The 24,580-nt window shown below is 34.1% G+C and overlaps 2 protein-coding genes across 4 annotated transcripts in view; one reads left to right on the top strand and one right to left on the bottom strand.

Moving 5' to 3' along the window:
- Window positions 1–346: 346 nt before the first annotated feature.
- On the top strand, window positions 347–3,735 carry LOC106134177 (uncharacterized). Its single transcript, XM_013334153.2, has 3 exons — window positions 347–800; window positions 1,030–1,272; window positions 1,504–3,735. The coding sequence occupies exons 1-3, from the start codon at window positions 475–477 to the stop codon at window positions 1,670–1,672; spliced, it is 738 nt and encodes a 245-aa protein (XP_013189607.2). The 5' UTR covers window positions 347–474; the 3' UTR covers window positions 1,673–3,735.
- LOC106134175 (calcium release-activated calcium channel protein 1) overlaps window positions 3,552–24,580 on the bottom strand; it is a 39,142-nt gene continuing 18,113 nt past the window's right edge. Inside the window, exons 1-7 of one of the 3 annotated variants that reach the window (XM_013334151.2) lie at window positions 20,297–20,508; window positions 12,898–13,139; window positions 9,972–10,164; window positions 8,991–9,144; window positions 8,403–8,669; window positions 7,058–7,159; window positions 3,552–6,572 (exon numbers count right to left, since the gene is read on the bottom strand). In XM_013334151.2, the coding sequence (XP_013189605.1) occupies window positions 6,427–6,572; window positions 7,058–7,159; window positions 8,403–8,669; window positions 8,991–9,144; window positions 9,972–10,164; window positions 12,898–13,139; window positions 20,297–20,305 (1,113 nt within the window). In that variant the 5' untranslated portion in view covers window positions 20,306–20,508 and the 3' untranslated portion in view covers window positions 3,552–6,426. Of the gene's footprint in view, window positions 6,573–7,057; window positions 7,160–8,402; window positions 8,670–8,990; window positions 9,145–9,971; window positions 10,165–12,897; window positions 13,140–20,296; window positions 20,509–24,580 lie in introns of those variants that run through there. The other 2 variants (XM_013334152.2, XM_013334150.2) reach the window with 2 other exon arrangements.

Here is a 24,580-nt window from a genome sequence, read left to right on the forward strand (position 1 = left end):
GCAAAATACGTACAGAATGTCGATTCAAAAATAATATTCCTGAATAAAAAAATGTTGTCGCCAAATGTTATGAAAAAATTTTCAACACGCTGCTAGATCATTGGTCGTAGGTACTTAAGTATTTTTTTTTCTAACCGTGGGTTTAGTGACTGCACACATTTAAAGAGTGACTGGGTTTTGTATGAACAAACTGCGGACATGCTACTCCATCCAAGTGTTAACGTATTCCGTGGTCAACGTAGGTATAGGTACTAGTTTAATCTGTGACCATCGACACAACAAAGAACATTCAAGAAATTTCGTTCGACCTAATTTTTATTTCGAGAAAATCGTTCCGACTGTCAAAGTCATTGCGATATTTGTGAGTGAAAAGTGAACTGAGAAAGTGATTGTTGTTGTGTTGCGAATTTTTTTGTGAATGTGATTGTGATTCTGTAATACCTAAATTTAAAAATAAACTTGAAATAAGCAAACATGGATGTCTACGGGTATCCACCGTACCAATATACTCAATCAGATGAGCTCGCGAAACAGATGTTTGCTCATCAAGCATTGTCGTCTTCAGTCGCATACAATCAGGAAATGCGTAGTCCACATGTAGTACCTGGTCCAAGTGCCATGCCTGGTCCAAGTACGATGCCTGCCCCATCCGGGGCTCCTTGGAACATGCAAGGATTGCCCTGGGGCATGCAATCTCCACCCACTTTGGTACAGTTTACTGGACAGAACCCCCAATTGGAAAGCAAAATATATCCACTAGTTCATTCTAAGAGAAAAAGTTTAGATGTCGAACCTGTCATGTAAGTGCTTTTGGTTTGTTTTTAAAGTATATTTGAGCTATACTTCTAGGAATATTTTTTTCATTCTGCTTTAGGCTGTTGTGATTCTTATTAGAGAAAAATAAATTAAAAAAAAACATGTAATTCTCCGAATCAGGTATAAAAAGTGAAAGCTCAACTGTTTTCTTTTAGTTAAGTCCATGAAGTAAATAATTTTTGTAAGCAAATTAAAGTAACCTATCTTTGACAGACCAGCTAAGCAGTTAATTACTGAAGAGAAAATGGCCGCTCACCTCAATGGATTGCACATATCCTCAGAATACACCCCACACCGTCTTGCCACTGAAGAACTAATGGATGTAAACATGGACACCCCTTCTGCCACTACAGCAAACTTCAGTGAAAAATTAAAAGACAAATTCACAGTGGTAATTTCAGAAGAAGTTAAAAAAATACAGACTGAGCCACTTTTGCCTCCATCACTGATAGAAAGGTAAGTTTTTGTGAAATTGTTCAGTAATTTAATCTTTACTTTTATTATGAAATATAATTCCTGTTAAGTGTTGAGTAAGTATCCAATACCATGAGTACTTACTTGTGAACTTATTTTGGGGCTAGCTCAGTCTATGTAATTTGTCTTGTATATATTTAATAAATTTAAATCTATAGACAGGAAACTGTCCAATTGATATTTATAAAGAAATTAATGTACCTTTCTTATCAGGTTGGAAAAGCCGCACATGTCACTGGTAGTATGGAAACCTAAAGAAGACATCTTGGAGAAGATAAAGGAAGTGGTAGAAGACAAAAAAGAGGAATGTGAAGAGGAGCAGCCTAAGAAGAGGAACGGAGTTTTGGTGGTTGAACACAGTGGAATGGATGTGGAAATGTGATAATAGGTACTATCCTAAGGATGTGTGCTTAATATGGACATTACATAGTTTGTAACACTTAGTACCTTACCTCCTGGCTGCTGATTAAGGGTCAGTTCACATAAAGATGAGATGTCGTGAAAACTAATGTATGTGTGTGTATTATTTCATGTAAAATTTTGAATCAGTCTATTAAAGAGTGTGTGGCAGCATTGCATCTTGTTAGTGTGTCAACTGAGCCTTAGATGATACTCTTATCTGTTTGTGTACAGAGGGATATTGAGAAAAGGTGTTTATTGTACTTTTTGGCCTATATATGTACAGTGAGGAACAAAAATCTCGCCATTGTTATTTTTAATAGTGGAGAAGGTATAGAAAAGGCAATATATTATGGTAATGATGATATTTCAAGCAAACTAATTTTTCAAATTGCAATAATTATGTTGGAAGTCCCGCTTTGGAATAAATGCCCAGCATCTAACATTACCCAAGTCTAGATCCATAATATCAATAAGATGATGTCTTTATTTAACTGATAATGGTATCTGATTTTTGTGCACTTCACTGTACCTTTGGAAGAAGATTCAATGCCCTCTTTTTTTGTAAAGATAAAAAATAAATTAATTTAATAAACAAGCTATTTACTTGCTTGGAAATTAGTTTTCTCTAATGTTACTTCCTTCCTTTGCAAAAAATTATGCAAAGTGAACTTTTACCCATAGGTTAGATAATCATATTATGTAAAACCACTAGTAGAAAAATAAATCGGTTTTTAGTTTAAAAATTATTAATTTAATTTTATATCTTTGTAATCAATGTTTGTGTAGTATTCAAAAAATGATACCCAAAATTAATTATACTTATTGTGGCCAAATATAACTATTGCTTTTTTTTGTGATTTTTGTCCCGGCTGCCTTTCTTATATCCGAATTCCTATGTCAATCACGGTAGATTCTAAGTACTGACCACCGATAACAACTTTTCCGAAATATTCTTCACTACTAAATAGTTTTAAAATTATAACTTTATTTATCGTTATTTTACTTTCGTACTGATTATCTATTACAGTAAAAACTACGATATCTGTCAATCTGCATTTTATAATGTAAGTATAGATTTCGAAATAATATAAGACTATAGAAGTGGTAAGTAAAGGTAAATATGCCGTCGCAACTGATGGTAATCACCACCATTATTTGACAAATTTCTATCTGCGCAGAAAACTGCGAACCAGACATCGACACAAAATGAACTCATACTATAGTTTCATATAAATGGCATTCTTTTTTTATTATACTTGGTTGTGGTCACAATGAGGAAGAGTGCAACACCTCTTTTCTCGCGATTTCCCGTAATCTCTGCTTGTTGACAGTGTCTGATACGCGGTTTCCCACTGTTAATTTTATTGTTAATTGTAATTTGTTTAGGCCAACGTATAGGTAATCGGTTACGTAGTCTGGTTCCCCACACTTCTATTGTCATATATTATTCTGATTTCTATAGTATTATGTAAGATTTAAACTAGACTGAGCAGCAGCACAATTCAATGATAAGTCGTATTTTAGATATATAAGATGTAAATATTTGCAGTCAAATTGTTTGAGCGTATTGAAGAATTGAGTGAATATAAGGTTTGGTTTTTTATTGTTGAAATTTAAGAATAAACGTCATATTAAATATTTGACGATATAATTATTTATAACCTACTTTCAGCCCTGGATTCACTTCGTCACTGGATTTTTTTATCATGTTTTAGAAAATCTGACAGTTTTTACTTTCTTTGAATAATTTACCAACTGTAAATAGGTTCTTCTACAAGGTAACGCAGGAACTTAGAACTTGAACATAGAAACATAAAACTAGGGAAAAAGAAAATTATTAAAAAAAGAAAACTACAGTATATTATTTGCTAAAATCTTTTATTACTTACAAATCACAAAGCTCACATTTTAATTAGGTTCTATAATCTAAAATACTGATATTCCGTGCAGATCCTAGGCAATGTAGAGGTAAGGTTTGTAGATTAGTGTTCAGCACACCTGTCCGTCGGTCACTGGCAAAGATTAAATATAAAACGTATGTACGAGTACTTTTGTAAAAAATGATTGATGATCTTCCGATTGCGTAAGATAAATCAGTAAAATAACCAAATGTGCCAATTTTGTCTCATTATGGTATCGATTGAATCTCGCGGATAAGTCTTGTATTTTTATTAATGGTTCTCCAAATATTTTGGTAGTTCGTAGTACAGAATTTATTAATCTTAACATTTTGCGAATAAAGGTATTTTCAAAAACTACTGTCTACATACATACTATTGGTTTGGTACATTTTTTTACAGACTTAATCCCTAGGCCGCCGGTTAGTACTTCCCTGTTTGACTTCCTACATTGTCTACAATCTAGCACCGATTAAATTCGCACATTCTTCTATAAATTTGCAATAAATTTTTCATTAAGTATAATTCAACATTTGGATTTTAAAATTTTTGTAAAATACTTTGCCTTAGGCGAATTTACACTAACTCTCTCCTCTTAGGAAAGCAGTATTTAATATTATTCTATTTCGTATCGTAATATATTCGATTATACTAATAAATATCATGTAACTTACATAATTATACATATACAGTCTTTATTGGTTGTACATTATGATTGCTAGTTACATAATTTTTTAAATTATACTTATTCAAAGACTTGGCCCAGTACAATCAGGCACAATACTCTTTGAAGATAGAACCACGTCTGTGACTTTAATCATTTTCGAAGTCAAATTTATTTTGAAACGCAGAAGCCATAGCAAATAATATGTAACAAAACCAGAGTTAAATTCTTTAGAGAAAATTTGTCAAGAAAGCAAACCTCAATAAAAATGGGAATAAGGTGTCTAGAGGAAACAATCATGTCCATTGAAGGTCTTAAATAATGGTATTAAATTAGTTGATTCATTTCGCAGCAGAGGACGTAACGAATAGGGATATACAAGTTACTTATATCTGTAGTGTAAGGTCCAAGCCGTGCACTACATCTTCTGGGTAAGGCACAAGTCGTGGATTACATCTTCAAAGTAAGGCCTAAGTGACTTACTACTATAGAGGCACCAAACCATCCAGGGCCACAGGTTTGAACTATATTGCATATTAAGAGTACACGACGAAGCCGTATATTATAAAGCTTAAATAATGTATTGACAATAATTTTGGCTATTATTATTCGTAATGTCTACCTGACGCGACCATGGTGGTGTAAGTCAATGATGCAATCGAGACAAGAAAAGTAAGTTGAAGTCGTTGTATTCATATTAATCGTGCAAATGTAACTTATTAGTCTCATTTGCGCCATTGATGGTGCAGTTCTGAACTGACGCCAAAAAAATGTTGTTGCGGTTCTTTTTATCTGTCTGCTTAGTCGTAAGAAGATACATTTATTTTTACAAAGTTTCTAAATGTGTACTATTAAATCATTATAAATGAAAATTAAGTCAGTGAAGTTTGCGTCAGGTCAAAATTGTGAATGATTTATCGGTAAAACACGTTTAAAATTATACTAGCGTTTTAACAAGTGGTCAAAATTAACAATAAAAACTAATAACTACCTATTATTACTTCAGCATTCGAGTAATAGGCACTTTGAAATATAAATATATTTACATGCATAAGATTAAATATTAGGTCCTTACATATGAAATTGGCGTCTGGTATAGGAGTAATAAAACGTGGAATATTATTTACCTAATCAAAGTAAGAACCATTATTATCTATGCACTTGTTATTTCATAAGTTCATTGATTGCTTTACTTAAAAAAAAACCATTCGGACGGGAATCAATGCAATCGGTTTGAAGGCGGTTTGGACTGCCCTATCGGAGTTGAATATTTTTCTTTTTTTAACCCTGTGAACCTCAGCGCTGCTGCCACGGTGGAACTCGTATTTGTAAATAACGCGATATTTCAAGTTTTCCATTTTGTAAACTGAGTGACAAAAACAGCAAATGAATGACGGTTAATGAAACACAAATACATGTGTAAATAGCTGTATAAATGAATTTGGAAATCCCAACCAAATGGGAGAAATTTGTGATTAAAGTAGCTAGTAAATGAATACGCTAATTTCACAAGTCACATGGATGGACCTAATATTTAAAAAAAATTTAAATGAAATCTCATTAATATATTTCATTAGAAAACAATAAATGGAAATTAAAAATTAAAAGGCTGTTTTCTTTAGAAAACAATACATAATTTTTCAACTTTCCAGCTTACAGCCCAATTAAACTAAGAAAATTTTTAATACATTTTTTATAAATTTGTGACACTTTTTTTTTAAACTATTCGACAATCCAGAAAAAATATATCGTCTGAAATAGTTTTTTTACAAACCAGATATAGGTTTTTACGACGACCAAAATTCTACAAAAAAAGTAACGAAGAGAATATTCTCAAGAGAACTTCCTCTTTTATGGAAATCGAGTGAATATATAAACTTTTTCAGAAGCTTTTTGTAATTGTAAGAAACTTAGAAAATTTGTTAAACCTAGAAATCGAAATAATATAAATACAAGAAAAATAGTAGCTGATGGTTGTGACACCATAACGACTTGCTTGTCAGTTTACAACTGCTCAGAAAACTGCGTGCGATACAAGATTACGACACATACGCAATATGGCATTTCTATTGTCTTATATTATTCCAACGTCTATGGTTTTAACGATAGCTTTCTTTCGTTGCAAAACAAAGAATATCAATTTGGAAAATCTATTATAACGAATCAAAACTTTCAAAACATGTTGACTTTAACGGTAGCTGTGTCCAGGTCTCTCTTCATGTTCTCCAGCTGTTGGATGTCCTGCACCGAGGTCTCGCACTTCTGCACCACCAGGGAGTGGTAGAAGTGGATCGCGAACGCCACAAATACTATAAGCACTGTGAAAAATTATACTGGTGAGGATTTATTTATTGTTAAGCTAGGCGAAATCCGCAACTTCGCCAACTTCGCCCTATTTACGCAGTAAAAAGTAGCCTTTGTTCTTCCTCAGGGTAAACTCTATCTCTGTATCAAATTTCATCAAAATCGGTTTACCGGTTTAGAAGTGAAAACTTAACAGACTGAAAGACAGAGTTAACAAAATCACTTTCAGACGACTGGATGTGTAAACCATGATCCCATATGGATTATGTTCCTCTGCAAAGGTCATGGGTCAGACGAGAGTCGCTTCTTGTATAAACCTAACTCACCAAATTAGGCTCGTGGTAACGAGTAGGTACCACCCCGGGGTTCACTACGAGAATTTGCAACTGAGATTATCAGGATCATGGAGATTTTTGTATTTATAATATTAGTTTGGAAGCATGGATTTTTTAAATTTGGCATAATATAAAAAAAAAATCTACTGAAATAAACAATTTACCTGGTATGACAATAACGGTGGCCGCGGTGGCTGCTGCAAAAGAATAGTCCCAGAACTTCACCCAGCAGAGAATCGCAATTTCAACTAGGAACAGGAATAGACCTGAAATAAAAAAAAGAAGTGAAATTTTTTTGAGGGCCCGCGCTGATATATCGATGCTTCACTTCATGGTTTTGAAGCATAGTATTACTGCCTTAGTTTTTACGCATAATTTTATAATCTTCTCTTTTTAAAACGATTAAACATTTTTAATAATGGATTATGGAGCTAATTTTACTTTAACAGTAGCTCTTGGTCCTTTTGTTTTATTTAACTCTACCGTACTACCGTGCCAGGGTTAGAACGCCGGAAATCCTTAATACCTAATCAATTGTGAAAAAATTAAAATTTTTGTGTCGGCTGCCTGAACGATTGTTACCAATCAACTCGTCTTTGTACCTACTATTTTTGCTTCTGTCCTTTTAGTTTTACATTTACGAGAAAGAGATGGAGTGGTCATATTCTACTCGACCTGAAACCAAATGGCTTCAACAAAATTTCACACCATTAAAAAGCGTCTTTTATTGCAATAGGTTAATATTTATTTACATTGCATTACAATTTAGTTTCAGCTACAATAAATATGGTAGGTATGTTATCTTTTATCTTTATGAGTCACGCACGTCTTACGCCCAAACTCCATACAAGACATGTGTGCAAATATTTACTTGGAAAATTTCTCATTATTAGTCGGTTAATTAAAATCATACCTTCGCTTTATTACTTTGTTTTGTTGTATTGTTCACGTCCCACCGCACATAATACATCTCCACTTGTCCTATCTGTTCAATAAGTCTAGGTGCATTACATACTATATACCTATATACATCATGCCGTTTGTCCAGAAGCCCTTTCCAGTTGCAACAATAGCTACATAACTATTTTGCTTTATCAATAATATTTTCATGCAAGCTCCTCAGTTTAGGGTACTCTTGCTTGATTCGAATTTTCACCAGAACGTTCCGATTTGATCAAAATATTACATTCGCCTGGACCCGTTAAGTTTCTATTTACACCACTTTGTACAATTGTACTTACATAGACAGCCTTTCCTCCTTCCTATTAACATCTAGGGATACTTATATCGACTCTTACGGTAGGTAGTAATTTGACCTTCCCTTTGATGCTGCCTTCGTGATCATAGCCAGAACGGTGGTCAAGTCCATGCCAGGTATAACGATAATAAGCGATCATCTATGTAAGTCTACAGATTATCCCAAAACTAAACACACAGAGAAGCTGATTTTTTTTTATTTCAATTTGTATATTCGATAATACTTTTTAAATTTATTCAATAAAATCTTACCTAAGACAGTACTAAACGCCCAGGCCAGTTCAATGAACCCCCTCATCCTTTCGTGTGGGGAGTCCCGCAAGGCGATCGCTGGGCCCCCTGGTGACTCCATTTTACTGACCGCGTCGATATTAGGTAGTAAATATGTTGAGATCATCAGAGCGAATATATGGACGGCTACCAGCACCGTCGTGCATACAGCGAACATGACAAACAACCATTCTGGAACATTCGTTGGTTCGTTTATCTGAAGTTCTACCATGGCCACCATCGCGAAACCTGGAAGAATTGACAGACATTTGTAGGATAATTACAGTTCTCAATTTATTTAATTCTCATGTCAACTAATAAACTCAATACATATCAGAATTCAAATTATGGAATAAACTTTGGCCTGCAAGTCCTCGTTTTTTTCATATACCCTCTTTAAGGACTCCGTTTCTTCGATTGTCAACATTCAGATTATCACGATCAAAAGCTTTGGTTCTTCGAATGCAAAGAAAGAAGTTTTATAGCATATCGATTACGGTTAACTACAGGCACAGCTCTAAAGTGCACAGGAAATCGTGAACCTGTTCTCAGTCTTAGTTTTAAAAGTACCTGAAAGTAATTCGGAGGTGGTCGCAGTGGCTTTCAACTTTGCCCTGGACATGTGCAGTCGTCTCCAGGACAAGCCATCTGACAGTCCATTGGCTGGAGTGTCTCCGTTCCAGCCGTTAGCAGCTGGCATGGTCAGCGCCACTTCGCTGACACTCTGAAAAGTCGAGGCATAGATTACATACAGCGAATACATAAATTAATAGAACAAATTCTTAAACTTGCAATTGTGGTTATTGGTCGCACAGGCTGATAAGGGGGTTTTGATGAACGAAGAATATGTCTATCTATCTTCCCTCTCTCTCTCTCTTTCTCTGAGGCTATGAGAAGTAAGAGAGAGAAGGTAAGACCTTGTCAACATTTGTATATAGGCCCACGTTACCTTTTTCATCATAGAAGATAATCCCATATTCTGAAATAGTTCGTTATTCATCATAATCATAACGCTATAAAGGTTCCTTATTGACTTTAGAACCCTTTTAAGGAGGAGATACCCACTTTTTTAATTAACGAGGTATCCCGTTCCTATAACTGGATCTCGTTAACTGTCGACTCGACCCAGGGGAGCAGGGCGGAACAATCAGCTTTTATTAATTATTCTGACCTAGATCTTGGGTCTAATAGTAGATTGAGGTCTAAAGTACCTATTAGATACGATTTAAAACACTGAATTAATTTCGAAAATTTTTCCTAATGATCTAGTCTCTGAATGACCTTGCTTTCGGTTTTTATTCTATAATTTAGAGTTTGTTAAAAAAAAATTCTGCCACAATCGCATATTATTTACATTGTCTTAATAACACGAGTCTAGAATTTCTTTCATTCACTATGTAAAAATAGATAGGAGTTACATTATATACATTAACCTGTTCTCCAAATGTAACTACCTCCTTATCGCCATTAGCCGTCGCTTTCAATCACAATCAAAAGTTCCCTTAACAGTCACCAGGCCAAATGTTGTAGGTAAAAAGAAGTTGACCTCACCTTAAAAGACTGGTTACATTGGCAAGGGCTCTGCAAGTATCCTGGACTGAGCAGCACTGTAGTGGCGGATGGATTGGACACCATCCCGGGAGTGGCACAGCCGTTCGTGCTGCCGTATTTTGAACAAACGTAATCTAGACTATGAGGTGGGGTTATGGAGATCGTGGGGCTGTCTGTTGAAGTTACTTTGAACCTGGGGGCAAGGAGAGAAAGATTTAATCGTGTGTCTCCGTTTACTTGGTGTGTGGTTCCCGCGCATTTTAGAATAGGACCATTTCATGGATTTCATAAAAAGCGAATAAAGGAAAGGCTTATAAACTAAGGATCCACTCGCAGGCTAGCAACTTTGTTACTATGGATTTGTACTAGCATTCGTCTCGCGGCTTTGTCGCTTAATGTAAATGTTGTAAAAATCGGTAATGTTGTATTATTATATTCTTTGTGCATTATACTAGGTAAGCGACTGTTTTGCAATTTAATCCAGATTGGATGTTTTTAAACCTACGGGTTAATAAAAACGAACGAAGTCGCGGGCAAGAGCTACAATACCTACTTTGTTACTCTTTCACGCAAAAACTAATGAACGGATTTCGATGAAATTTAATATACTTACGAAAAGAAGAATACAGAAAGAAAATACGAAAAGATATTACTTTATATCCCAAAATTCCCACGGGAACGAAGCACCGGGGTGCAACTAGTATGTTATAGTTTTCCTATAAGTAGGGTCACGAGGTAAGCGCGTTGACCACAAATCGTCAACCGCAAGCAATAAACTGACCAATATGTGCCATTGTTTAACAATCACAAGAGTGTCCTAGCTTGTCAATCAATCATCAATGTTATCCCGTACATGGGAATTTCGTAAAATCTATATCATTCTGAGAATTACTTTTTTTTGCCAATATATTGTACCTACCTATTTAGAAAATAGGTAGTGTTTCCGAATATAATGTGTTTGAGAATATAATTTCGAAAATGTGCATTATGATGTTTTGGGTAGCTCAGCGGCTTAGCTCGCTCCAATGTAAGCAATTTCTTGCCATCCTATTTCGTGGTCACGTTATATCCTTAGCCTTAGAGTAAGCGACAATGGGACTATGTAATTCAATCTAAGTAATATTATAAATGCGAGATTGAGTTTATATGTTTGTTGGTTAGTTACCTCTTCGCGGATAATCTGCTGAATTAACCTTGTACATAATTCTAAATATTAAAATCTACATAATTAAAGGGGCCTAGAGAAGGACATAGGAAACTATTTATTCCGGTAAAAACTATAGTTCCCGTGTGATTTGCGAAAAACGTGTATTCTTTTGCAGGTGGTGCTGGTACTGTTATATCAAGGTATCATCGCAAACCCCACACCACAGGACCATTAGGGCTGAAATTTGACATGCAGATAGTTATTTTGATGTTAGATGTCAGGCCTCGCAGAAGTGCTAAGTTGCTAGACGAATTATATGTGAATTGAACTTACCCAAAAATTGTTTTAAAGATACATATAAGACAATTTACGTGTTCCAACACACAAACTTTATTTTTATTTGACAGATGTTTAAACTTGGAGGGTAGTAGGAAAAGATTAAGTTAATAAATCAATTAATACGTTACACAGAAACAATAAAGTTGCTTCCCGCGTCTTTTTGTATCTGACATAATAATTTAAACTACTCGACGGAGTTTGATGTTGTTTTATCAAATAGACATTATTTTTTGGTGGTCATAAAAATTTAGGGATCATGATGGAGACCAGACAATGAAATCAGTTTAGCTGTAGTAAGTTTAAACGGTGCTGTTGGCTAAGTTATTGCTTCAAAAAAAAAAGAACGGACTAGTTACTTACTTAGCCGAGCATTTTCAAAATCAAAGTTGTATTTCATTTGAATTTTACTTTTCAAGAAATTCTTAAACTCTCTAATTATTTGTTTTGATATTAAAAAGTAGTTAACTGTTTTGATATTAAAAAAGTATTTTCTGTAAGTGTACACGCATATAACTTGAAATTATAGGAATTGCTATAAAGATTCGTTTGTAAACAATCTTATTTCTCATTCGAGTCTGAAATTGCTAATTACTTCAATAAATAAACGCACTTGTTTTATGAACTTATGTAGGTACATTAAAAATATATGAATACGGTGTAGTTATATAAAACATGTATTATGACAAATCAATTTATTGTTATAGGTAGGTATTCTTAGAACTCTTAAAATAGACATAAAGTTATCACCTGCCGAGGAGTGTGCCATTGTATTCTTAATTAATTGGGAAAAACGTTTGGGTGTCATTCGGAAAACGTTTTAACACCACTATCCTAATCACAATTTTGTAAATCATTCTTACAAATTATGACTTCAATGGGATTTCTTGGTAGAAATCTGTGCAAATACCTACCACCAACGAACACTTGATTTAGTCATTCATATCATAAAATAATTATTCAGAGCAGGTCTTGGAAAAAAGATTTAAACGAAGTTGCCCTTCTTTCTCTGTTTCTAAACTATGCAACTGATTTTGATGTAATTTATTCATAAAGGTTTATAAAAACCTAGCGCGTTGCAAGTAAACAATTAGAATAAACCTATATTATTAGGATTGATTCTGATACTGCCTTTAAGTTGTGGAGATCAGACGATAGTCCCTCTATACTAAATATATACTATCTAGACGATAGAATAAACACTAGTAACATAGATTTAGATCACAGAAATGGTGAAGATGAAGCGACATAAGGAAGCGACACAGCTAACATACGAGACTGTACAACTGGTAACACACTGACAGATAATGGACAAATTATATACAGGGAAACATGACATTGGGCACTCGTTTACAACGGGGGTCTATTTTAAAGCACCACATTCACATTCCAGTAAGATTTAAAAAATAAAAAAACAACTCAAAATTTTACATATTTCCTTACTTGGGGGGCCCATCATAGCTGGGCGGTTTCCCTATCATAGGGTACGAATCACTGAGTCCTAAGCTCTTTGGTCGTAGGTGGTGCTTCTCCCTGTGGGTCCTATGGGATTTCTCGTAGATGTGGTCTGACGTGTTGTACCTTTGAAGAGATCGGGGCTTGGGCTTCCCGCTAGGGGGCGTCTGGGTACATTGATCCCGGCTTGGAGCCTCTTCAACGCTCGTCACGAAACTCGCTTCCGATATCTGGAAAGATGAATTTTTTTTTTAAATATCGTCGATTGGTTTCAGTACAAATAGTATCTAACAGTTAATCAAGGGCTAATAATAAATACTTGGGATTCTTCTTTAGGCAATGGGCTATCTACCTGTCACTATTTGAATCTCAAATCTATCATTAAGACATTTTTGACTTTTCCGTCAGACGGGAATCACTTCGAGTAAAAACCTGACTTACCCAATCCAGGAATCTCCAGGTGGAAATGTGAGGTTGTAATAGAGATAACGCCAGGAGTAAGAAGAGAACGGACATATTCTTAAATTTCATCAAGAAGATGAAATGTAAAAAGGTGTCGAAATGTTTCTTTTGTGAAATGAAAAATAAAATCTGTGTGCCAAGTTCACTACATTACGAGACAAATCTTCCATCCTAATTCAGTAAGATACAAATTAATCTAAATATGGTATACTTATATCTAACATATTAGATGTCTCAAACTCTCAAATATGCGATTCAATAGTACTATCATAATTATTATATATTTCATAGTAGTTATTTTAGCAATAAAATCGACTGAATCATCCGCAACTAACTCTAAATTTCAAGTACCTAAGTATCTCTCTCGTCGTGAGCTCATTTTTAACAAATAAAAAACATAACGATCTTTTTGCCATCGGGTACTAACAACAAGAGGATGATGTCATAAGGTCATGTACCATTGACGAATATTATTATAGTGCGAGGATTGTAGGAGTGTGGGAAATGCATAGAAAACTGTCATTTTGATAATTACACCGTTTAGTAGTGATTGCACTACACGCGGACATATTATACTTACTATACTACCGGTATGACGTTGCAAATTGCCATGCAGCTGAAAGGTGTGTGGATATAATATTTGCTCAGGTTTACCAGTTCTGGGTTGGTTGTTATTGTATTACAATTCTTATGCCTTAATTAATTTATAAATTAGAACAAAATTTATAACTCCAGGTAGAAAAAATTGACAATCGTACAAAAAAAATTATTATGAAACTAATTTTATTTAAATTTATTATGTAATTATTTTTTTATGTCAGTCTTATGACTGACTAGACGCCTCGAGTGTTTTTACTTACTTAGTGTGGCAAAACAGTTGCCAACGGACCTCATTTACAAACTGCGGGATTTGTAGTGTATTTTATATTTGCATAGGTTAATCTTTTATTTCGCCTTGTTAATCTTGCAGAAGCACCGTTCATTTAATGTGTGATTTTTATACATAAAATTAATAAACTTGCTGTATCTGGCTTAAGTAAACCTATGTATTATTGTTAAGAGATCTCTCGTTTAAATGTATTAAATTTAACGCAAATAAAGTTTCATTCACTCATATTTTCCTAAAGAAGATTTGTCCATATTTACAAATTCATTATAACCACACAGCGGAAAATTATACAGGGTACCTACTAATAGTCATAAAGTCACATAAAAGGCTCAATATAGTTATTACTGTGTTACATACATGCGCATGTACTCTGTACCTAATAATGAAAAGTCGTTATTATGATTTGCATGGGACGTTACGCGACCGCAGTCAATTTTCTTCTGATAGAGTTGGTGAGTAGGTACTTTTATAGTAATCACTTGTTTGTAATGTTTTTCTTATGTACGATCGCGTTCATATCTGCAGTCATAGTTTTAAAATTCTTACGGGTTAAAATAGCGTGCACTGTGGTTCCACTAGATACACACACACATGCATATTTAAAAGAATAAATATTCCTTCAAATGAATACGGTCTTTAATACCAATGATTACTAAGTAAAAGAGTTTATTATTCTATGACATATAACATAACAAAACAGAAAGAGACGGTAATCAACGATGGCCGAACTGGGCCCGATAATTGTCGATCGAAATATCGTCGTCTCTCATTATTTGCATAAGATTTGCCTATAGAGGAAAGCCTGCCAGACTTATGTCATTTCAATAAGGTTGAAAGTTTGTCTACACAGGACCCTAACATAGGTAGTGGTTCCTTTGAAAGTTATTGAGTAGCAATTTTATTACTTCGTGTGAGCAAGTGAGATCTAAGATATATGAGATAATCTCGCTTGCTCACACTCGCTTGTTCTAGTTACTAGCGTTACTTGGATTCCGAAGTTATTCAAGGATTTTTTTGTCTATTTTAGTGTTAGACAATTTTTAATGTTTCAAGGTGCCATTTGAACTAAGTAACTGACTGACTAACCAACTAACTGATATCTAAGAATTACAATACCCGTGTTTTCAAACACAGGAATCAGCAAGAAATATTAAACAAGAGGGAGCAAAATAAAACATTCAATAATTAAAATTAGTAAATTTTATTGAAACAGTTTACCTATAGTTTTATTTACATATTGATGATTATATAAAGCTATACATATATAGTTTATTACACTAATTGTATCGTCCACTTATCTCCTGTTATTAAGGTTACAGCTTAATTATTCGTTTTCATTAAGAAAAGATATTGAAGCTGTCCTTAAAATACTATCTAAGTAATTAGTACTTTTAATATAAATTGGCAGAACCTTTCACGCACTATATGGACTCGATGCACAGGGCAGTTGTCTTGCACAAATGATATTGTTGGCATATCATCAATCGGATAAATACACCGCACAGTTGGTAACATGGTTTCTTCCAGCACTTGCACATAATGATCAGCTGTAGCGCGTCCTGCTATCCACACCTGTTCCCCAGGTCCAGCAGCACTCATCCAGCCCCACATATTTACAGAGATGTGTCCAGACTCCATATTAGGCACAATATTTTTTTCTTCATACCGAGTTGCATTTCTTCGCCATAAATAAATGAAGTCTACCGTGTTGTGATGACATAAAATAAACGAACTTTTCGTCCGTAAATATCGCTTTTTTCCAGTCAAAATCCAAATACTGCCGAGAAAATTCTAAACGTTTTTGCTTATTTATTTCTGATAAATACGGCTTTCTTGCTGGCTGTCTGTGGTGTAGTCCCTCACGGTGCAAACATAAAACAGTAAACTGATGTGTCGAACTGTTCCGCTAATATTCTGGTCGGTATGAAGCCATTATTTTCGTACTGTTCCACCATGGATCTCCGCTGTGTGGCGTGTCGCTGTGTTGATTAGCGGACGACTTTTTTTTTTCACTACCCTCTTCTTGATGGTGGGTTACCCAACTTGTTGTTTATTGTGTTATTTGTGTGAATGTGTGAGTAACAGCGGTGACTGCAAGCTATAAAGTTTTGCGAACTATGACTGCAATTATGAACGCGACCGTACAAAGGGCATTTCATTTATTCATTCATCTTTGATGCTAACGACGGTAAGGCATATGCTTAAATTTTTTTAAATAATAATATAATATAATTAAATGCTAATCCATACATTACATAAAACATACTGACCGATGTCTGTACATAAAAGATATTGGAAAAAAATTGATGTGTGGTCTAAATAACACCAGCAGAAGCCAATAAATGAATTTAATGTTTGTCCGACTGTCATTTGAATGTATTTTCTCAGACTCTTCCAATTTTCGAGCAGATGTGAAGCTGTCAAAATATTTATGAAAACGCTATGGTATTCCTATGGTCGGAAGTTGTCACGTCATATACCTTTTATAGTGTTATTTATTCTGATTTCCTTACTAACGACCTAATTTCTAATACCTCTATTTTTTCAGGTAAACTCAGAGAGAGAGTTTGTGATGAGTGTGAAGGCACTATGTAGTGTACTTTTTTACCTAGTAGCATACTTAGTGATGATATTTCTACAGATTCAGCCTGACTTTACTACATACCCAACCTTTAAGGATTTGACACATAAGGCTGATTTATTTATATTCTTTTGTACCTGTGGTTGAAAAACTTGAAACATTAATATATTTCATTGTGATTTTAATTTAATGTCGTTGGTTTGCTTGTTTCGGATCCTCGAATACTTTGCAATGAATGTTTCTTTTTTTTTCTTTGTTACCTATGTTGCAGTTTATGTGATTTAAATAATAATAGCGTTTAAAAATCAACAGACTTTAAATCTCATCACTTTTAAATTATTTGATATTCCACGGGGGATAAATTATGAACGTAGATTCTCAATGTATTGAGAATCTCCTCATTTTTGAGGATGATTGAAAATCTTGATCCTTTGTCTTGTTAATTTTGTTGTTTTGTGATTTACTCAGCTAGGGATTTCTCTAAGCTGATTTTTAAAATCTGTGCGGGAAGACAAGCAGCTGACATGTTTTCTTTTTTGCAAAGATGAGCATAGAAGCAATCACTAGGATGAATTTAATTAGTAGATGCGGAATGAGTTGTGGTCGAGTCATTTGATTGAGGTTTAACAAGGAGGTCGCGTATTGTCTAGCAATGCTGCATCATTAATTGCTCTGTAGTTTTCTGCAATTCATGATCTTTATGCCTGTTTACAGAACTTAATACATGTAAGTAGTGTAATAACTACTTATACTTAGGTAACAACTTCGGAAGTCCGGAGGGAAATGAATTTAAGACCATAGCTTGATCAAACGATCTCTCCCAGTGGGGCTTTCATTTATTTTGATAAGACATTATATTTTCTATTCTTATTTTGGATCCGAATAGAGAAACCAATGCCTTTGCAACGTTTAAAAATAAATTCTGCTAATGATGACTCTTTGAGGACAGGGTGGTTGATACAAGGATAGGGCAGTGGATGCCCTGTAGTGAAAGAGTTAACATTGCCCGCGCTTGTGTTTGTAAGGGGAAATTACAAACAAGGTCTACATTACGGAATTTTATAAAAAGATAAAGTCACTAGCCCAACATCACAGCAACCACGGCTTACAGGAGCCGAATTATGGCGATGCTCTCACGTTAGATTTTTCTAACAACGCACTTTTCTTGACGATTCTATAGTATCTTTTTTACCACTCGTGTTTATATTACATGCGGGTTTTGGTTATGCCATTTGAATAGGTACGATATGAAGCTATGTTCCTAACGAGGCAGACAGAGGAATAAGTGACAAGAATCGAAGGCCACGCTCGATTGAATTTGAAAGATATTGACAGGTTATGTCGCGTGCAGAATATCTGTTATGTACTTAGTACTTACGTGATTCTATAGGATCCCAGTAAGATAATCTTTTTCCCAAGAAATTGCTGTTGGGATTTGAATGCTGAATCATGGGTATTCCTTTTTCGTATTTATTTGTAGCCGAAGAACGAACAAGGAAATCTCAGTCACGATTTTGTCCATAAGTGTATACTTATTACCTACCTACCAATAGCAGTACCTATCTAACGTATTTTTCACCGACATTTTCCCGCCGATTTCCCCACGTGAAATTTCGCGTTTTTAGTAAACGACTATACGTATGGAAGTTTCTACATTTCTTGCAATTTTATTTATTTATTTAAAACTCTATTGGACCTTAAAAGTACAATAGGTAGACTTAATGCTAGTACTAGTAGCAATCTCTACCAGTCAACCTTTAAAATTTTAAGTTAATTTTGTAACGAATATGAACCTAAGTAAATCAATTTTTTGGCGACAATCTATGTAATTATTTGGTCGGCTCAAGTTTACGCCTATTCACAGGGCTATACACGGTATGACCACAGTGTAATAAATCGTAGCAGGACACAGGAAGTATGATGAATTAGGTATATAGTACTTGATGTTGAGAAAGGATGTTAATGACGACGGACTAACAAAAGCTTTCAAAAAATTTTGCGCTACTTATACGAGTAAAAGAATACAGATTCGCAAATCCCACGGGAACTATAGACAGTTAACAAATAAACTTACTTTTGCATTTATAATATTAGTTGGGATTTGAATAAGTTACCATGACCTTACATTTGGCAGTGACGGTCAAAAATGTGATTAACAAAATGATGAATGTCAATTTTTATTACGTGTGATGTTAAATTTAACGTAACAAATGAAACAAGTTTCACAAGGGACATTAATAAATACTCATAAGTTCTGGATGGAAATTAAATCTAGGCCGAAAAGTTTCGATGAAGAGTGGTGGCTATGGGAAAGAGGTTAGATTTTATGTAGGTATGTACGAGTGAGAACAAGAGTACCTACAACCGCGGCTCAATCTATTTTATTTGTAAAAAATCTCCGTCTTCAAAAAAATCGGGTTAATTTGCATTCCCTCAGCATTTCCTCTCACGGAAAATCCTCTCTTAGTGCAACCCCTAGATCAATTATAGAACCTTCATGCCAATTTTTTGATTATACTAGTCATAAGAAAGTTTAGGTACATAAAATTTTGAAGCTTTAAGAGTCCAAACTAAGACAATTTACATCGCCTAAAAAACACTAAACAACTCCGAAGTGATCGTTTGTGCTCATTATGCCATAATTTGAGTAAACGGCGTAAATGTGCTTCTGTGTAAATATTTAGATGACTACCTCTCTTATAAGTACGTGTAAAGAATCATTACTTGTTTGCTTTAACTTGTTTTACGTTTTTATCTTGTTTAAAAATATTTGCATAACGTCTGCAAAAGATAACATGTGTTCTATCTTTCTGTTTCGGCGTTCTACAACTCATCTTTTTCTCTAGGTTCCTAAACCAGTGGTTTTCAAAAGATAGCATATGAATAAATAAATATAAATAATACGGGACAAATTATACAGATTGAATGAACCTCGAAATAAGTTTTGTGTTGCAAAATTGTGTTTGTAATAAAAATTAATTTATTACATCCTGTGAAAACCTACAATATCTATTTAATAAAAATGATTCTTCCTTTTTATTAAATAGATAATTGTATACCTAAAGGGGTAGAAATAGCCCGTAGTCGCAAGGACTGAACATGTAATTTGTCTATCGTAATAAAATGTGCGTGCACTTAAACTTACACAAAAAAATTTCACGTTGCACTTACAGATACATACAGTGCCGTGTGATTCCCGGCACTTTTAAATAGGACAAAGTAATCCATGATAAATTTTTTTCAGGGTTGGCGTAGAAGGCGATGGGCTTATGCAGCTTCTTCGATCCAAATTTCGAAATGCTTTGTAAATAAAAGGTTCCTTCCAAATTTCCCTTTCGAAAATAAGGGAGGTGAGAATGTAACCGAGAAGACTGCTAAGAGGAATAATTACGAATATTATACAAAAGTAGATAATGTATTTTAATAATCCAATGCACTGGTTTTGCCATACTTACTTCTTTCATATCGGTAGCAGTAAACAATAATAAGTTAAATCCGATTTTAATGTAACACTTGAAAATCACAGGTTCACTGAGTAATAATGTATAAAACCATTCACATTTTTGTCACTTAAGTACTATAAAAAAAAAACTTTATAAAAGAAGCGCGGATTGATCTATGGCGGGAAAAATGACATTTGTTTTGAATGACTTCGCGCTTCGCGCCACAGATGATGACTGACGCGGTTTATCAGCATTGCCGATGTTTTAAACAAAACCACTGGTGATTAGTTACCGTAGGAGCAGGTAAAGATAGTAGTGATGGGCAAAAGCTTGGGTTTTTACCACATCTTAGATTTTCCTTCAGTTAAATTATAGATACCTATGTTGCATAATGTTACATAATTATGAAACCCCGATATTTTGGACAAAATGAGTTGTTTAATTATTGTGGTATTAGAACCAAATCGATATTTTTTTATTTACAATACGATAAAATATTTGCCTGCAATAAGTTATATTTATTTTATTAATCTTATTCTTCAGGATTTTCCTGCTACCTACTTAATAAAATTTAATTCACAGAAGTATATCCGTCCCCGTCAAAAATGGACTAAAATAAGATTTGTGGTGACATCGCTAATCATAGCGAAGAGAAGAAGAACAACATAAGAACCTCCGACTTAACATCGTCGGAGCCGCGTTTCCCCAGGCATAGGTAACACCTAGCCTGGCGGAAGATCTTCCCTTTGGTGGCGGTCGAGCCGAATCATCGTTCCCGTTACAGATTGATTACCTATATCGTACCTACTTATGCATTTAGTAAAATATTTTATTTCAGTACCGTATACATATATACAAGAAGACTAGTCATACATGATTTAATTGTTTGTAAGTACTTCAGTGCATATTTAAATAATGCACGAAAGTTGTGTTTCAGACGTGACACAGGTGTACTTAAATAATGAGTGCATCTATTTTTATTGATATGTTTATTTTAAAGGTATAGTTAGTTACATAATGAAAAAGAAATTTAACCGACGCAACTTTAACTCTAGTAAAAGAAAATCCGTTACGAAGTTTATTACCTTTTTGTTTACTATATGCCGTGGATTTCCCATATTTTATGGTCACCGTTAACATAAAAGTCTTAATAAGAGAAATCAAAGATCAGGCACTAAGCGGTCAGCTGTTCAAAGTCCACGTTTCGTGTTTTTGGACATTTCATTAGATTTTTATTAAACGATCAACCATAATACCTTAATTATTTTTAAGTACTAAGTATCTAGAGCAAATAACTTGGCAATTAAATATATCAGTTTGGTTTTGGCAGAGAAGAATATGATCACTCTTTCAGATAAAGAGCAACAAATTGTCTAAAAGTCTTAGTCTAAAAATGCCAAAGCTGAAGCTGGCAGCTAAAACCTCTTAGTTTTTTTTACGACGCAGGGAGGGATTTGTCACCTAATTTTCATATGACTCTGGTGGCGCAGAAAAAAAATTGTGAGCCAGCTGTTGCTTTTCCTGCGAAAAGCATCGGTTTTTCAGCATTGGTTCTTCTTTTAGTTAATGGGTCAGCAACTGTCACTTTCTCTAAATGCCAATTCCATAATAACACCAGTTAGTTAAACCAGGCTTTGGAATCGCATTATTGCCCACCCTTAGGGATAAAGAAGTGATGTGTATTTATGTAAAAAGTAATCCTTCGTCGATTTCTATTTTTCCAGTTAAAGCATTAAGTACTATTAGTTTCTCCTTTTTTCCTTATTACTTAGGTTTTTTATAGATCCAATCTCTTGCCTCCTCTTCCATAGCTTTGTGTGTTCCTTCCTAGGTTTCTAGTAACATTCTCAGACGATTCAAGATCAGCTGCTTTTTTGCTGTATGGGGATGTATCCATCAATATTCTCATGCAAGCTAAACCAAAATTCACTTTTATCTAAACCGTGTCATGTCAAATGTGTAACTCTCTACCCGAGAGAATAATGAGTGCTCCAAGTGTAAACACTTTTAAAAATAGACCGGATAAATATTTAAAAACACAAGTGCAGTGATATAAGCATCAACTTAAAACTTCTAGTGTGTATTAATCAATAAATAAATTAAGTTAGTCTATTTATGATACCTTCCCAAGCAATTGAGAAAAAATCTTATACTCGACACGGTACGTCACGTCATCGTAAAACACCTGTGAAAAGAATCTTGGACTTCCTCAATTTTTTTGCACAATTAACCTTTAATCGTCTGAGCGTTATCTTTTAAAAACTGAGACTCCAAAGATCAAAAGATGATAGGTTATTCCAATTGCTGAATGTCCAAAGTTCTTTTCCGGCGGATTTTTTGTTTGCCGAATTAATTTGAAGATAAGTACAGTTTTTGTATAATAATATATGTAAATAATATATACTTATATAAATAATATATGTAATCCATTGAGCTTTAGGTTTTTCTGCAATTTCTTACTGTTTATTTCAAGTCATACTTAGTTAAATTAGAACAAGGCATACTTAAATTTAGACAATTACAAAGAAAACGTTAAAAATGCAGATCGTACCTATAGAAACGGAATGAAATCGCTTTTTCATTTTAAAGTTTTATTGATCGAAGCTACGTAGATATATTATTTCCTTAAGATTTATTTACCTGTTAATCGATTTCAAAAAAGAATACAGGAAAACTTTAGTAGTACCTAGCCCTTTTTCCTTCTGATGTAGGTAAGTATTTTCTTACAATTGCAAAAAATCCCCGACATGAATGAGCCGAGCTGAAAAGCACCTATCTGCATAAAACACATTTTAAATTCAAATAAACTGTGACTCAGCCGAGTACATGCTGGTTTTGTTATTTTGTTATTTAACAGGTAAATCTGGGCATGAAAGAAATTATTTGAGCTTGCTTGTACCATCATAAACTTCATCTTGTTTACCTGCCATGTAACAGATTCAGGTTAAACCTAGGGTCAAAGGTCGACCTTCATAAGTGTAGCTACTCGTACCAACGGATTCGAAACTGCAGTACAAATATTCCCGAATCTAGTGCGAATTCGCTTCTATAACGCTTGTTGTTGACAGTACTCTTAAGAACAATAGTGCTTTTTCAATGGCATTTTTATATACTCGTATTCTTTGATATAGTACCTATTATTCTTAAATTTTTCCAAAATACCTATAATCAAAACAAAACATAGTAAGGTATCACTCACCGGCTTACATATATGTAGATAGGCTAGTATAGGCGATGTAAAACCAGCAGTAAATTTCGATACAACGACTGGTAACTACCTACATAGGTACTTATTTATTTATAAACTCAAACTCAAACTCAAAATATTTATTGCATAACTGTGTAGACATATAGATGGAATAAATATAAACTTTATTGCACAAAAAGAAAATGTACATTTTATTTCAAGGCGGACTTAATTCCGTTTGGCATTCTCTACCAAATTCTTCCTCCTCTAGTAGTCTTTAATATAATACTGTTGTCTAAATTATTGATAAAATATTGTTTTTATTTTTTTTTTTGTTAAAATATTTGACTTACAATCACAAAAGTACCTACACAATTGTAAGTAAATACCGTGTGTCTTCATTTCATACTGCGTAGTATTTTGTTTTTGTACATGGTGACATTGTACATAATTGTTGACAAGTTATTTAACAATTCTTTAAATAATAATAAAATTTACTGACCTATGTACATACAACATACATATTATTATATCGGTATAATAAGGAAACAGCACAGTCACAGCTATAAGGAGCGGTCGAAGTATTACATTACGCGGATGGTACGGAAATTATACATTTATGGGTTAAACTTTTCGTAAATCATATATATGTAGGTAGGTATGTGGTCTGTCTTTTAGAAAAAATAAAATAAAAAATGTTACCCGATTATTACCCAATTTTACGTTGGGTATAGTGGCTTGATCCTTTTGTTGAAAAGTACGTAATGTACCTATTAGTCTAGTTCAAAGATTGTTTATTCCATCATTATCAAAGCCACACCTACAGCTGAACGTGACGTAGCATACAGTCTTTTCGAGACTGTTGGCTCTGTCTACCCCGTAAGGGATATATTTTCAATATAAATAAATAAAATAAAATAAATTGTTTTAAATAATCTGTAAACTAGATATACCTACTTACAAATAAATTTTGTTGTTGATTTCAGATAATATCACGCACTTAACACTGGAACACAGCAGAAAAAAAATATCGTAAATCGTGAAAGTTCTCGATATTATGTCATTTTCAGTTGGAGGTTTTTCTCCGACTGTTGTGGAAAAACTAAACG

The sequence above is a fragment of the Amyelois transitella genome, chromosome 22 (genome assembly GCF_032362555.1).
Source record: "Amyelois transitella isolate CPQ chromosome 22, ilAmyTran1.1, whole genome shotgun sequence".
In the NCBI taxonomy this organism is placed as follows: domain Eukaryota; kingdom Metazoa; phylum Arthropoda; class Insecta; order Lepidoptera; family Pyralidae; genus Amyelois; species Amyelois transitella.

Bases quoted from the DNA above. Each gene is read 5' to 3' on its own strand.
- LOC106134177 (XM_013334153.2), top strand. From the start codon at position 475: ATGGATGTCTACGGGTATCCACCGTACCAATATACTCAATCAGATGAG. The intron at 801-1,029 runs GTAAGTGCTTTT...TATCTTTGACAG, and splicing joins TTAGATGTCGAACCTGTCAT to ACCAGCTAAGCAGTTAATTA. The intron at 1,273-1,503 runs GTAAGTTTTTGT...CTTTCTTATCAG, and splicing joins CCTCCATCACTGATAGAAAG to GTTGGAAAAGCCGCACATGT.